General features: G+C 32.8%; 2 protein-coding genes across 2 annotated transcripts; one reads left to right on the forward strand and one right to left on the reverse strand.

Annotated features, from left to right (window-relative positions):
• Positions 1 to 419: 419 nt before the first annotated feature.
• On the forward strand, positions 420 to 2,274 carry LOC136219857 (peptide methionine sulfoxide reductase B5-like). The gene is made up of 3 exons (XM_066007415.1): positions 420 to 652; positions 1,669 to 1,825; positions 1,967 to 2,274. The coding sequence occupies exons 1-3, from the start codon at positions 564 to 566 to the stop codon at positions 2,114 to 2,116; spliced, it is 396 nt and encodes a 131-aa protein (XP_065863487.1). The 5' UTR covers positions 420 to 563; the 3' UTR covers positions 2,117 to 2,274.
• Positions 2,275 to 2,384: 110 nt separating this feature from the next.
• Positions 2,385 to 3,217, reverse strand: LOC136219858 (uncharacterized). Its single transcript, XM_066007416.1, has 3 exons — positions 2,998 to 3,217; positions 2,869 to 2,914; positions 2,385 to 2,682 (listed from the first exon to the last, which is right to left on the reverse strand). The coding sequence occupies exons 1-3, from the start codon at positions 3,115 to 3,117 to the stop codon at positions 2,624 to 2,626; spliced, it is 225 nt and encodes a 74-aa protein (XP_065863488.1). The 5' UTR covers positions 3,118 to 3,217; the 3' UTR covers positions 2,385 to 2,623.
• Positions 3,218 to 15,605: the final 12,388 nt, after the last annotated feature.

Genomic DNA, 15,605 nt, shown 5'->3' on the forward strand with positions numbered 1-15,605 from the left:
GGTTAGCTTTTTTAGGCTAATCCCGGGTTAGTCTGTGGGGTTTTTTTGTCTTTTGTTTTTTCTTTCCCGTTTCTTAAAAAAAAACTATGTAAAATTATAAAAATGTAAAATATATATACATATAAAATGATATTATTATATTATATATAAGTCGATTCGTTGATTCGTTTATATTTTAGAATAATTGAATCGATAATCAATTATTAAAATATGTTACTCAAACGGAACCAAACCGAACTAAATAAATAATTAAATCAAATTAAATTTTGGATTTAGATTCGGTTCGGTTATTGGATAGTTTTGCTCACCCTATTGGCGAAAAAGAAAAAAAAAAAGTTTTACGGAATTTCTTCGTGAATGAATATTTGTTTATTCATGGTAAATAAAAAATGTAGATTCTTTTCAGAAAGAAAAATGTAGATTCACCTAGCCTCAAATTCCGTCCTAATACACAAGTCTGAGCAGCTCCCAATTTCCATATCGGGATGTATTAAACCACCGCCATTTGAAGGCGGCTTCAGTATTTAGACACTCCTCCTGAATTTAACTTCAGCAATTGGGTGATGGCTACACCGATCGAAAAGACAGAGGAAGAGTGGCGGGCTGTTCTCTCTCCTCAGCAGTTTCACATTCTCCGCCAGAAAGGAACCGAGTAAGTTCCAAATCCCTCTTTCTATCATTTTGAAATTATTTGAATATTTTGAACTCATTTCAATCTTAATCAGTAAAATGTCTATGATTTTAGATTCCTGAGTCAATTCAAATCTCTTCAAATGGTAAATATAGGGTTTGTGTTGGATTTGAGAAGAACTGTTGCTTCCTCAATTTGTATGTGATCTACTTCAAGTAAAATTTGATGCTCTTCCTTGTTGGTCTTTTTTGTTTCAACTGATAATTAGATAATCTTGGGGCTTTGCACCTCTGAATCTAGGCTTAATAACACTGTGGTGATTACTGCATAATTATGTTGGCTCCGTCCGATGCCTAATCTTGCACGAAAACTTTGGATTTGAAGAGCAGTGTTTCAGAATTCAGATACAAAAACTCCCAGAAGTTTGTAGGAATCATATTTCTTTCCTTTAGAATTTCAAAGCTCGTTTCTAGAAATACATTGCGTTTACAGAAACAGACTAGTGCATTTTCAGATCTCTTGCTCACCAATCAAATTGCATCAAATTTCTAATCCTTCTAAATCCTTTTTTTTTCCGTCTTATGTAACTTGCATTGTGTAATATTAGTTTATTTTTAGCCTAATACCTACACAGTCTGCTATAAAAGTCGATTGCCCCATCCATGAACTATGAAAACGTTTAACTCTTTAAACTTGTTCAAAGTGATCTATTAACCTCTAAGATACATGTTTCAAAGGCTAATCGATTTGTTTTCAAAATTGGAGGAGTCACTAGACTTTTGTGAACAAGTTTGGAGAGCTAGGCATGTGCTAGACCTTTTTTTTTAATACTTTGTCACGATTTCCATATTTTATGTTTCTTTTAGAAATATAGTTTCACCGTGTCAGTTTCAGTTTTCTTTTCTAGATGATGATGATAGCATGTTTTTCTAACACCAATGAGCTTTATCTTTATAAATTAGAATCTGGATCAAAATATATCCTCTGGCCTTTGAAGACATTGATTAACACCTATGTGCTAATGACATGAAACACAGGTCAAAATTCACAGGGGAATATGATAAGTTCTTTGGGGAAGGAGTTTATAAATGTGCTGGTTGCAACACACCACTTTATAAATCAACCACCAAATTTGATTCAGGGTGTGGTTGGCCTGCTTTTTTTGAAGGTCTCCCTGGCGCCATAAACCGCACTGTAAGTGTTACTTCTTTCCTATATCACTGGAACACCTCTATTTCGAAGGTTATGTTTTAGAAATAACATTTCCAATGTCTATCTCCGTTTTTTATTTCTGTATCCGTGTTTGGTTGAATGGAATGAATAATTTGATTTCAGGCGGATCCGGATGGGAGGAGAACTGAAATAACATGTGCAGCTTGTGGGGGGCATTTGGGGCATGTTTTCAAAGGCGAGGGTTACAAGAATCCAACAGATGAACGCCACTGTGTGAATAGCATTTCAATCAAATTTCTTCCTGCTAATTGAAGGATTTTAATTACTTGTTTTCCTAGATTAAGCTCTGTTCTCATTAGTTACTCAATAAAGTGTCTGCCCTTTTTTATTACTTCTAAACTGGCAAGTTATGAATGATCAACAACTGCGTTTTTCTTAAGTAATTGTACAATTTTAAGCCGTTCAAAGTTTCTCCAACTCTCTCTCTCTATATATGTATGTATAGTAGCATATCCCTACACTCCATAGTTGTAGGAATTCAGTCTTCAATCAGTGAATTGTCAAACATATAAATTAGGGATAAGGTAAGCCAATTATAATTTTATCTCTAACATCATATATTATATAGTACAATTGAAGGACTGGAACAATTTTTGAGATGCAAATTTCATAATTCTAGCTATCAACTGGGGTAGGAATAGGTAAAGCATAATCCATACATGGAAGTGTCAAAAATTGTAACATTCTCAATATTAATTGAGACCTGTAAAACTATAAAAAGAAAAATAATCCCACAAATTAGGTTTTTGATGAAATTCTTCAGTTTCCCTTGTGATTCTTCTTCTTCATATCATTGCATGCCTTCAAAGCTTGAACTTCTGTTAGGCATTTTAACAAACACCTCAACTACATTACCATTTAAACTAACAATCGCCCTAGTTAATGAAGTGAAAACTAAAAAATAAAGAGATCAAATGAAACACTCATATTATACGAAATAGCAGCTAAATTCAACTTAAACAAGAAAACCCCCACCAAAATAGAATGGATTTTTATGAGCATACCTTTCTGGCAAGATTTCCAGTTCCTATTGTTGTCGACAAGACAATCCTGAGAAAAGAAAAAGAAAATGGAAATGAATCATAATGACTTAGTTTTGTAGAATCAGTTATGGGTATAGGAGTTATATTCACCTGTAATGAGAGGTAGAGAGAGGAGCATTCTCTAAGCTGTTTGACGTTCTCGTCATCTTCATCAGCATCGCTCTGGTGCAACGGCGACTGGTGGTCGTTAGCTGGAAGAGATTGGGCCATTCTGCTGTCTGGGTCGGCGGTATTGTTTGTGGATTACTATTTCTATTTGGATTAATTTCAATTGAGAGATCACTGTGATGAACAATAGTTGAGTTTTAAGTTCATTTCTTTTTAATAAATTCACCAAACTTTTCTTTTTATTTCAATTATTTACACGTATAACATGTGAAAAGAAAACTTACATTTTTCATTTACTTAATCTATTTGTAACAACAATAAAAAAAAAATCGGCTTAATACATCATTTGATCCCTTAATTTTTCCAAAAAGTTTGATTGCCCCCCTGAATTTTCAAAGTGTCCCGATAACCCCTCAACTTGTATAAAATGTTCAGTTAGTTTCATGAACTTGTGTAAAATGTAATTAATCACTCGGTTACAAAAAAAAATGCATGTGAGACATAGTTTTAAAAGGCGATCGCCTCGGTCACTTCAGGTGAGAGGCGACAGGGGCGATCACCTCACCGCCTTCGGCTGACCTGCAAGAGGCGATCGTCTCACCCTCTCAGGCGAGAGGCGGTCGCCTCTTGTAGGTAAGGCGACAAGTCAGTATTTAAAAAAAAAAAACCCTAATTAATAGACTTCAAGACCAAATAGACAGAAGACAGCGATGGAATTAAAGAAATAGAACAAAAACGACTCTCTCTTCACCACACCACCGATTCTTCTCCTCTCCACCACCGATTCTTCTCCAACGGTTCTCTCGCCGGCGGTCAGTCATCAATCACCACCGGTATGTTTTTTCTCCCATTTCCTTTTAATTATCTTTATTTCATCTTTCTTTTTCTGTTTAGGGTTAGAGTTTCCGATTCTTCTTCACTCTTGATTTCTTCTTATATTTTTTTTCTTTCCATGTAATTGTGTCGTTATGCTGTCGAATTTTTGTTGGAATTTCTAGTTTTGAGATATGATTTGAATTTATGCTTTGAATTGATTATATTTTTTCTGTTTTGTGGAAGTTTATAGTAATAAATTACCTGTATATCATTTTTGTTATTAAGATATGTTTTCAATTGATTGAATTTTGTAGGTGTTTGGAAATGAGTGGTAGTGATAGTGCTACTGATTCTACTGCATCGAAAAAACCGAATGCAAGAGCGGATCCTTGTTGGAAGTATGTGACGCTAAACAAGCCACCTTCTACAAATGATCTCAAGTGTAACTTTTGTGAGTTTGTCTCCAAAGCTGGAATATGCCGAGCTAAGTATCACATTGCTGGAGGAAATACTAGTGTTCAGGTGTGCCAAAAATGTCCACCTCATGTGAAAGAAGAAATTGCTAATTATCTTGCATCTAAAAAGGCGGCACGTAAATTGGTGGAAGATGTAGATATCACCAATTTAGATAGTTTTGGGGATGATGAGACGGAGCTGGATGATCTTGGAGAGTCTGATAATAGGGGTGGAAAGAAAAGTCAATCTAAAATTCATATCCCAAAAAAACCAAGGGTGAATGGTCCAATGGATGTATTTTTCAAACAAGATGCTGAAAAGGCCGTGAAAGATAGAAAGTTGAGACAAACAACAATGAATGAAGCTTGCAAAAAAGAGTTGCGAGAAAAAGCTTGTGAGGATATAGCTAGGTGGATGTATGATGCAACAATTCCTTTTAATGTTGTAAATTATCCTAGCTTTGTTGTGATGCTAGAGTTCATTGGACAGTATGGTGTTGGGTTGAAGCCGCTTACAATGTATGAACTTCGAGTTCCCCTTTTGAATAAAGAAGTTAATAAAGTGAAGGATGAAATGAAATCAAATGAAGAAGAATGGGCAAAGTATGGATGTTCAATTATGGTTAATGGTTGGACAGACATTGATTAACTTTTTGGTTAATTCTCACAAAGGGACTGTTTTTATCGAATCAGTTGATGCTTCTGATTATTCCAAAACCGGGGAGAAGTTGTTTGAATTGTTTGATAAAATCATAAAATGGTTGAAAGAATTAGAGAGCATAATGCTGTTCAGTTTATTACTGATAGTGCTGCATCAAATATACTTGCAGGTAAAAAATGCTAATTTATTACATTATTAAATTTTTGACTTGCACTTTTATTATTTTGCAATCTTTTATTGATTTTTTCTATCATACTTTTATAACATATAGGCAAATTTTTGGAAGCAAAGAGGCCAAACTTGTATTGGACGCCATATGCAGCTCATTGCATTGATTTGATATTGGAAGATATTGGGAAGTTGTTAATTGTCCAGAGAACTGTAAAGAATGTAGTGAAGTTGAATTCCTACATTTATACTCGCTCAGATGTAGTGAATTTGTTGAGAAAATTCACTAATGAAAGAGAGCTTGTGAGGCCTGGTATCACAAGATTTGCCACTTTTTATCTCACACACTTTACTGCATGCATTCAGTGAAGGCTCTTTTGAGAAGGATGTTTGTATCCGATGATTGGACCAAAAGCAAGTGGGCAAAATAAATTGGTGGAAAGATAGTGGTTGGTTATGTATTGTCAACGACATTTTGGACGGACATTCTTTACATTTTAAATATCTTTGGCCCTTTAGTCCGTATGCTTCGATTGGTGGACGGTGAGAAAAGGCCTGCTATGGGATATATCCATAAGGCTATGGATATGACTAAAGAGACAATAGAGAAGACTTTCGATGGTGTGAAAGAGAAGTATGATAATGTTTTTGAAATAATTAACAAGAGATGGAATAAACAACTCCGTCAACCTTTGCATGGAGCTGGTTTTATGTTAAATCCAGCATTTTTCAATGCACTAGATGAGAATGATGAGGTTAGAAAAGGATTTTATCAGACATTGGAGAGATTGGTTCCAAGTGAGCAAGAGCAAGACCAAATCAATACACAGTTGACTAGATATCATAATAGTTCACCGGCCGATTTATTTGGAATGAAGATGGTGGTTAGGGAACGAACAACAGTATATCCAGTTAAATAATAACTTTGGACATTTGAATTTTCCAACTTTAAGTTCATTGTTTGCATTTGCATTTTAATAAGCATTATAATTTTTTGTGTTTAGTTGATTGGTGGAAATCATTTGGAGGAAGTCTTCCACAATTACAAAAATTTACCATCAAAATGCTTAGTCTCAGTTGTAGTGCATCGGGTTGTGAAAAAAATTGGAGTATCTTTGAATATGTAAGTTAATAAAAATAATTTTAATAAGCTTTTTTATGTTTTAATATTAGTTATGGTAGTCATTAATAAAATTGATTGTTGTTCTTAATTATTATTTTGTAGGTCCATAGCAAAAAAAGAAATCGATTAACTCAAAAACGCTTGAATGATTTAGTTTATGTGAAGTATAATCGAGCTTTGAAGAATCGAAAATGGGTTAAGGACACCATTACTTTGAAGGATATTGATGATTGTAATGAGTGGTTGGCGGGCAGAATGGAGGGAGAGAATAATAGTGATGATGATGATCGTGTATTTGAGGATGACAATAATCTTGTTGTAAATTTTGATAATGTTATGATTTTAATGTTGTTATTATTGCAATCTTGTTGTAAATTTTAATAATGTTATGATTTTAATGTACATTCTCCTTCCAGCACTAAAAGGTAGAAATTCGAAATTAAAACCTTTATAATCAACTTCACTCCTAATAAATTTCTCTAGATTAAACTTTTTAGGTTCAATCCAATAATTAGGATTCTTTCCAAGTGCCCATAAATTTACAAGGACCTCAGTTTGGGGATTTATAATATATCTATTAATTTCAAATTCTTGGTTACATTGTCTTGTAAGTAGCGGTGGACGGATATAATCTTATAGTCTCTTTAATTATTGTTTTTAAGAATTTCAACTTATTGATAAATGATTCATCAAACTTTCTATGTTCAATACATACCTTCTTCACTTCTTTTTGAGGTTTGTTCATTACATTTGAGTTATTTATCAATTCTAACATTGTCCAACTGTTATAGAGGTGTGAGTCCTACTAGTAAACATTTCCTAGAATCAACACCGAACGAACATTTCATCAATTATTCTAAAATCTTTTTTTCCGTTTTATTATTTTTTACGCTTTTTCTTGAACAATATATTAAATATTTAAATAATTTAAGATAATAATTAAAATTTGAAAATAAATGAAAAATAACACTTAAACTTTAAAGTTTCTTTTGGAAGAATTTGAACCACAAAGTTATGTTTTGAACAACAGATTAGCTATTCTATTATTATTAAAGAATTCTATATAATACGAGTTCTATTTCATGTCAAACGATACAGCTAAAATCCATTTTATAAACTGTTGAAATCAACAATGTAAGTTGAAATCTTCTTTACTTTTCCTTTTCTGACCATATCAGTAAATGTAACCTAATCTCCCTTCCTTTGCTTGATTCTTTCTCAATCACTAATTTCCAGTTCACCCTTTCCGTCGTCAATCATCACAACCAACAGGAGGCAATCTAAGCCCAAAGGGTCAATATTCTCCTTCTTCTTCTTAGTTGTTTAACTTGGGAAATTGATTCATTCTTCTTATTAGATGTCAGTTGGAGCTTAGAGCCAAAGACATTCGCTAAATGCTAATCCAATTTAGATATCAATCTGAATTGCCATAGTCAAAATTCATGATGACGTTACTATGATTCCTCTGGGAGAAGTTAAAATGATCTCTGCTATTAGATGTGTAAGGCATATCTTGACTCAGAATGCTAGAAAGAAACATGTATATTCAGCTTCTTCTTTGACTTATATGTTTTACAATAATAATTGTCAAATTGTATAATAACTTTAAGTTGCTAAAAAGATAAACCATTATACAGATGAAGGAAATGTCCCTTCAAAAATTGGACATTTGTATTTATTTGATATTATTTAGTGAGAATGAGGTATATAGCATATTACAAGTCTTTTCATTAGCATGTGTTTAGTATATACAATCTGTTGAAACTTGGCATGCCATGCCATGATTGATATGGCTTTAGCACGTGCAACTTCAAATACTTGAAAGCTGGATATCTATCTATGTAAGGATATTTTATTAGCTGATGGACAACCCTGATACTGAATTTCATGTGCTTGGGGTTTGTTGGTAACTCTGCCCAAGTTTGGAGTAAGTTTCAGGACTATATATTTGTAAGTTACTAGGACACAGACTGTTTGATCTCACAATACTTGAAGATGAATTGTTTTTTCTGCTATTAGTCAGTTTGTGCTATTGCCTTTATTTTTTGTTAGACAGTTTGCGTTATTGCTGATATTGGCATTTATATCATTTGGTTTTCGGGTAATATTTGCTTTTCCATTACTGTTCATAGAAAAGCTTCTTTGAGTTTATAGGTAATTGCAGGAAATATTAAACTTTCAGGAACTGATTCTGTTCATATTAAGATTATTCATTATGTATTAATTTTCCGATTTGGCTAACCTATTTTAAACCTTCAGGAACTGATACATTGGTTTCAACCTAGTCCTTTTTGCGTTTAGGATTTGATTAACCTATTTTGCATATTTTGCAGTAGGCATTTAGTCGACTTGATCTGCCATATGGCATCAGTTTAGAAAAAGTTGCAAGCAATATGCCATTGTGTTACTACAGGGCATATGCATGTCCCAATGTCTTAACAATGTTCCATTCCATATCATTGCAAAAAAATTGTAAGTAAATTCCAATAGACACTAAATGCTAAATATATATTTATAGTTAGAATCAATATGAACATACTAATTACATTGATGGCCCTTTGACTTTTGGGACTGTATATTACTTCAATTTGTAACAATGAACTACATTAAGCTTTAGTTTTCATTTTTGTTTTTGTTTTTCCTTCTATGATGCAGCAATGGAAGTAGCAGGTATTTTAGCTGCTTTATGATCTCCATGGCAGGATTTTTTTGGCTTTGGGTATGATATGCTCCCCATTGACTGAAGGAGGAAGCTGAAAGCGAGTTTCTAATCTTGCCTCTTTGTGTTTTGCAGCTCTTTCTTCGGTCCTAAAGAAGAAAGGAGAAGGTATAGTTGGTGACCATCCTTTGCTTCCATTTGAATTCGTGCGACTGTCATACAACAAATTTAGCATGATTTAGTAAATGATGTTTGATAAATAAACATGAGGATAAGAATTTGAGTTCTGGTAAAACATGAAGAGAGATAACTTTCAAATTGCAAGTTCTTACTCTCGAGATAGAGCAGATTTTGAGGTTAGCTTCTTGTTGTTGATCAAGTCCCCTGCCAAACTCTTACTGTTTGACTTTGGGATTTTGGAAGCTCTACTTTGAGCGGATGATTTCGATAATGAAGTCATCTGCCTTTTATTAAGTGACAAGGGCATGGTGTTCATTTGTAGAACCACCACTTCCTTCTCTTCTTCTTCTTCTTCTTCTTCTTCTTCTTCAGGAAGGCTGATTTCAGTTTCTACTACCATTTGTTCTTGAGGAATGGTAGAAAGTGTGGTTTCAGTTTTTGGAACATCAGTACTCGCAATTTCTTCTTCAGGAATACAAGCATTTGGTTGCTTGGAAGCTCTCTCCTTGTGGAGAGATTCAAAGAAAGCGGTAGTTCGAGCGACAAAACCAGGAGTAGAAAGTTGCTCAGCTTCCTCCAAATAGGGATTGCGAGAGAAAGGAGACCTCTTCTCCCAAGCTAAGGATTGGGACATGAATCCTCCAAGGTAGATTGAATCCATAATCTTGAGTGGTGTATAATAACAAAACGGAGAGCCTTAATCCTAAAATAGAGTAACGAAAAGAAGTGGAAGCTAAAGGAATAGAAAGAAGGAAGAGTTTGATGCATATATATAGGATTCTGCATAGAGAGATTAATGGAAATAACAGAGGGGGAGAGATTAATGATGTTTTGAATATTGTATATAGTTGACCATTCAGTCCACCATTCATTCTTCAAAGGTATTTTTTAATATATATTCTGCTGGATTGCACATTAATCCAACACTAATTGAGTTTTTACTTTCCTAAATTATTGTAAATTATATTTCTTACTGTCAATTTTGAATATAGATTACTGTCAATTACATTTCTTACCTAAATTACATCCCAAATGTAGTGGTGCTGCATATTAATCCAACACTAATTGGGTTCAGAAATTTGACTTTCCTTTTTATCTTCCCATTATACCATATTCATCATTATAACATCGGTTTCCTTCTTCACACAGGGTTTTGGCTTTTCTTTTCAATACATAATTTTTTTCACTTTTATACACTAAATTAAATTTCAATTTTTAAATTTAGGAAAATTTAATTCTCATTAAATTTAATATGTGAATGGAATAAACTCTCAAAATATATCAATACACTTTTAATTCAAAATTTTAACTTCAAAATTACCACTCTTGTTCATGCCATCTATTCTTAAAGCTAATAGCCAATATTAATTTTATTCATATTGAATTTTAGGTATAAACTTAATATAATTTTTGACAAATTAACCAAAATACGATCAGTTTTTATAATATCTTAAATTTATAATTATTTTTTAAAATTGAGTTAACTTGTGAAATATTGTCAATTTAAGAGCCAAGTTAATATATAAAATTCAATTATTCTAGCCGCCAACTTTAAGCAATATTTTGATTCTTAATTCATTTTTGTAAGGTTTATAAAATTGAAATTAACTAAAATTGTTTACTAATGTACTTCACATTTTAATTGCATATTAAATATATTTAATCACATATATTTTCGGGCTAGATGGAGACTATTGGAACCAATTTCCCATATTACAGTTTTGTCATTAGTCGTTAATTCTTTATATATATATGACCAATTAGCTTATTACAATATGTGACCGATATATATTTATGGCAATTCTTTATTTAATTAAAATTAGATAATATTGACTCTTTAATTTTATCTATTAATTATTCTAAAATTTAATAAACATATAATGAAGAAATGACGATGACTCAAGAAAGAAGCGTGTAAAATTTATCTTTTTTTAATATAATGAAAAGAAACATATTAATAAAAATATAACCATTTTTCTCAAAACATTGCATGTTTGAAAATATAGATTCGATCAATGTACATATCGAGACTGATGTCTCTAGAATGGTTGGGAAATGGACCCAGGTAGACATATCGTTTTGATCCAAAATCAAATTTATATTGATTATAGGGACGAAGCAAAGGAAAAATAACGCTATCAAAGACACATAACTTTGTATAGTCAAGGTTTTCATCGAACATTTGAAAGTGATGTGAGGTATTTTTCAAGACTTTCAAACTGGAGAGAGAATATGATTAATAAGTTTAACATTGTGTTGAACTGCATAGTTATAGTATTTGAGTGGGAGAAAAACATAAGCAAGAAGTGTGAGCTTGGTATTTACTAAATGGCGTATTTTTCTTTCTGAGATGGCATTATGCTCATGTGTGTGAGGACAAGCAAGTTTCTGAATAACACTGTGTTGTTTAAAGATTGGTTGTAATTTTTTAAATTCACCATCAAAGTGAGACTAAAAGTTTTGAATTTTGGCTTGATATTGTCAGGTGATCATGGCATAAAAATCAAGAAATGTTTTGTGAACATCATTTTCCTATTTTAAATAGTAAAGCCAACTATAATGAATGAATTCATCAATTAAAACAAGAAATCACAAATGTCCAAGAGAAATCAAGGGAAGGACAAACATCTGCATGTAAAGTTTGAAATGAGTAAGTACTGATCCTAGAAACTAAATTTAAATGAGGTTTAGCTAGTTTGTTCATAGGGAAAACATGTCACTCATGGGTAGTCTTGGTGTCCGAGATGTGTCGTCGATCGATCGCAAGACCAATGGTTCAAGAATGATAGTGTTCGAGATGCGCATCCACTAAGCAAATAACACCTTCTCCCATATCAAAGCTTGTTTGAGGTTGGTATACATCATATACAGTGCATCTCTACTCAGGCTTACAAGATTTCCTTGCTCTCTTGATCATTTATCAAGTAATGATTAGGCCAAAATTCAAAGAAACATACATTATCATTAACAAACTGACATGCATATAAAAGGGATTTACCGAGCTTAGGAACAAGTAGAACATCTTTAGTTTTAAAGTGATCAATTTTGGAGTTACGAAAGTGAGATATTGATAGACATTGTCCATCACCAAACTAAATGTTATCAAATCCCTGATAAGGTCGTACAAAATGATCACAATCGACTTTCATGTGATGAGTGAAGCCTATGCCAGGGTACCATGGTTGTGAAGGAAAAGAAAGGATATATAGGACAATATAGGGTTGTGCATGATAGAGGGATGGTGTTGATGTCCAAGCAAAATGAGCATGTGGTATGTATCCTGATGAGCTGTTGAATCACGTGCCCCTTCCCCCTGCTTGTACTTTTGGAGCACTAATTAGCCCAATAACCCTTGTCACTACATATGTGACATGCCCTTAATTTCTTGGAAGCAAATCTTTTAGTTGCCACATGTGTTATAGGATGAGTACTCTCACTTTTCATAATCACTTTTTGAGAGGTAATGAGTGTATATATTTCAGAAAAATTAGAAGGAAGACCCTAACAAACAGTAAGGGTGAGAAAGCAGTATGGTATTGTGGTCCAACATTTTTATAAAGGACAACATTAAATTGAATGAGAGTGACAAAACTACCAACAACAACAATCTCACCAACAATAGATTTAGTCTTGCCCCATATATTCCGCAGTGGGGTATGCCATTTTGCTATAAGTTGTGAAGTTCAAGTATCAATTGCATTTTTTGGAAGTAGTGCGAGCACTAAAAATGCATGTAAAAAATAATTTAAATAACTTTTTTCAATTTAAAGGTAAGAAAAGAAAATGATTCATATCCCAAGTATAATGAAATAAGACGTGGCATTGGATGATTGGACATAATAGCAATAGTTTCTTCGATATTCATGCCGGAGTAGCGAGTATTCGACTAAAGCTTTGAAATGACTTGATATGATTTATATCCCTTAAATAGTTGGAATAACACGTGTTGCGTATTGAGGGGATGCAGAACATTCTCGAAGAAAGATTTGCCTTGAAACCTTCAAAAGTCCTAAACCAAATGTTTCGAGCAGGTTCATTGTGAATGAGAGGAAATACCTCAAGAGATAGAGAGGTGTAAAGCCAAGATTTAACCGAGGCATCTTGCTTTTTTCAGGAGTCAACTAGATATTTTTCATATAAGCGTGATTGATAGTTGTTAATAAAGTGCATAGACTCCATCGAAAAAGTCCAATGAATAACAAAAGTTTCATCCACATGTTCATAACCACCCATATTTTTTTAATAAAGAGAGAATAATGGTATGCCACGACAAGTAATTTGTAGGGTGAGTTTGTTTGGTATCGTGACTTTAGTAGAAATCGTTAAAGGTGGAAGTGGACTTGGGGCCAAGTGTATTGATGATCAAATTTGGGAGGTGTGAAGACGCATTATTGATGGTCCATGTGGTTGACATATTGTTATTATTGTAGTTTATTAAGTCTGATGATGTGGTATATGAGGGAATTAGATTGCGTGAAAGATTGATTAGATGGATTGTAATTAAATTTAAATAAAGTTTAGGCTAGAGTGGTAGCTAGGATTCTGTAGATTCTGAAAAAATTGAAGGAGATGGATTAAACTTTTGAAAAATTAGATTGTGGAAGGGAGGGATGTTGTTCTATATGACAAAACAGAGTTTGATATTGGGTTGGTTCTGTTTGTGACGGTGGTGTCATAAGGTTCGGCAATGTGCCTAAAGACATCGCCTGTGATATGGAGGGCAAGGAGGAGAGCAGCGAAAAATGTGTAGGAGACACGGTAGAGGATGTGAAGGAGGCACTGATAGGGCCGCTATAGTTGATGCAATGGCAACAACAGAAAGAGGATGTGGCGACAGAATCAATGTCGTTATGGAGGAAAATAATATTGCCAAAGTATTATGCACAAATAGAGGTGGAGCTAGGGGGTCATGAAGGGTAAGCAAACCATCCGACCCTATAAAAAAACCTCAGAGAGGAGTTTTCCATCCTGGCTTTGTCAGGTTATACCTCTAGCCATGGCAGAAGGTCGAAAAAGATGTCTCCCATCTATTTTTTTTTGTTTTTTATTTTTTATTTTTGTAATTATTAAGCTCAAAATACGTGGTTTTGGGCAGCAAAAACATCGTTTTGAGCTTACAAATTAAAAAAAAAAAGAAAATATATTTATGTCCTTCTATCCTTTACAAAAACAAATCGACATTCCTTCCCTTTTCTCATTCACATCCATTGACAAATAAAGGGATAATGGGAGGTTGTAAAATATCCAAATTTCAATTTCCACAGTAAAGTTTTTGCTTCCATTACCAACAATGAGCAAGTTTTCTTAATTTATTATTTAATTCAGTAATTTTAGTTTTTTAAATTGAATGTACAATTAATATGTTAAGGCTTTGGATTATTGATTATGGTTTTTTTGAATTGAATTTATAATTGATAATTGAATTGAATCGATAATAGTTCCAATGTAGGGGCTTTGAATTGAATTAATAATTTAGAGTTTTACTTCATTTATGATTTTTTTTTTGTTTAATTAAGTTTTTTTTATATAATTTTGTTGATTATATTATTTGAGTGCTAGGTTATTTGATTTTGATTTTTTTATATGTTTTTAGATTTTAGCTCAATCAATCATCAGTGAACAGTGAATATACTAGTAAAAAAACATTCAGAACAACTTTTGTATATAAACACATTTTCAGTAGGAATCAAATTTTTGAGTCGTTATTCGAAAAAAAAATTATACATCGAATCTTCTAAATAAATTTATCGATAAACTGAAACGGTTTCATGTATTTTGGTAAGTTGTTCATAAATGTTTTAATGATATACAATAAACATTTGAGATTGATTTTTATGATCAACTTATATCTGTGAGACTTAAATATTATTATTTTGACAGATTGTTTGTAATTGTGTTAGTAATAGAAGATATAATTGATGTTTGAAAGGTTTAATGTGATAGTTAAATAATGAACGAAGTAATAGTTGACCAGTCTGTTTAAATTTTCTATTAGGTAAAAGAAAATTGAATTTGTTTGAAAACATTAAAGATAAAAGGGTTAATACACATATTTGCCCCTGTGTTTTCGCGAAAAAACAGATTTACCCTTTAATCAAATAAACTCATAAAACTATCCCTGAATTTTTCATAAACCTACAATTATACCCTAATATGACGGAGCTGCTAAACGGCGATGACATCAAACCTTCTTGTTTCCAAAAAAATTGGATGACGACAATCAAAATTCATTTGGTTTCTTATTGTTTTCTATTGCTATTGCTTTTGGATTAATTAGGAGGTTTAGACGCCATTTTATTAGGTTGATTGAGCTTTTATGAAAATGAATTTTGACCAATTTGTTCTTCTAACTTGCTTTTAATCGAAATTGAATATGCATATTTTTTTTCTGTTTGTGATTGGTTGTTCTTTTCTGAAGTTTTTCTGGAGATAAGAAGGTTTGATGTCATCGCCGTTTAGCAGCTCCGTCAGATTAGGGTATAATTGCAGGTTTATGGAAAATTCAGGGATAGTTTTGTGGGTTTATTT

The sequence above is a fragment of the Euphorbia lathyris genome, chromosome 2, assembly GCF_963576675.1.
Source record: "Euphorbia lathyris chromosome 2, ddEupLath1.1, whole genome shotgun sequence".
NCBI lineage: Eukaryota > Viridiplantae > Streptophyta > Magnoliopsida > Malpighiales > Euphorbiaceae > Euphorbia > Euphorbia lathyris.

Bases quoted from the DNA above. Each gene is read 5' to 3' on its own strand.
- LOC136219858 (XM_066007416.1), bottom strand. From the start codon at position 3,117: ATGGCCCAATCTCTTCCAGCTAACGACCACCAGTCGCCGTTGCACCAG. The intron at 2,915-2,997 runs GTGAATATAACT...TTCTTTTCTCAG, and splicing joins CTCTCTACCTCTCATTACAG to GATTGTCTTGTCGACAACAA. The intron at 2,683-2,868 runs GTATGCTCATAA...AATGCCTAACAG, and splicing joins CTGGAAATCTTGCCAGAAAG to AAGTTCAAGCTTTGAAGGCA.
- LOC136219857 (XM_066007415.1), top strand. From the start codon at position 564: ATGGCTACACCGATCGAAAAGACAGAGGAAGAGTGGCGGGCTGTTCTC. The intron at 653-1,668 runs GTAAGTTCCAAA...CATGAAACACAG, and splicing joins CTCCGCCAGAAAGGAACCGA to GTCAAAATTCACAGGGGAAT. The intron at 1,826-1,966 runs GTAAGTGTTACT...ATTTGATTTCAG, and splicing joins CTGGCGCCATAAACCGCACT to GCGGATCCGGATGGGAGGAG.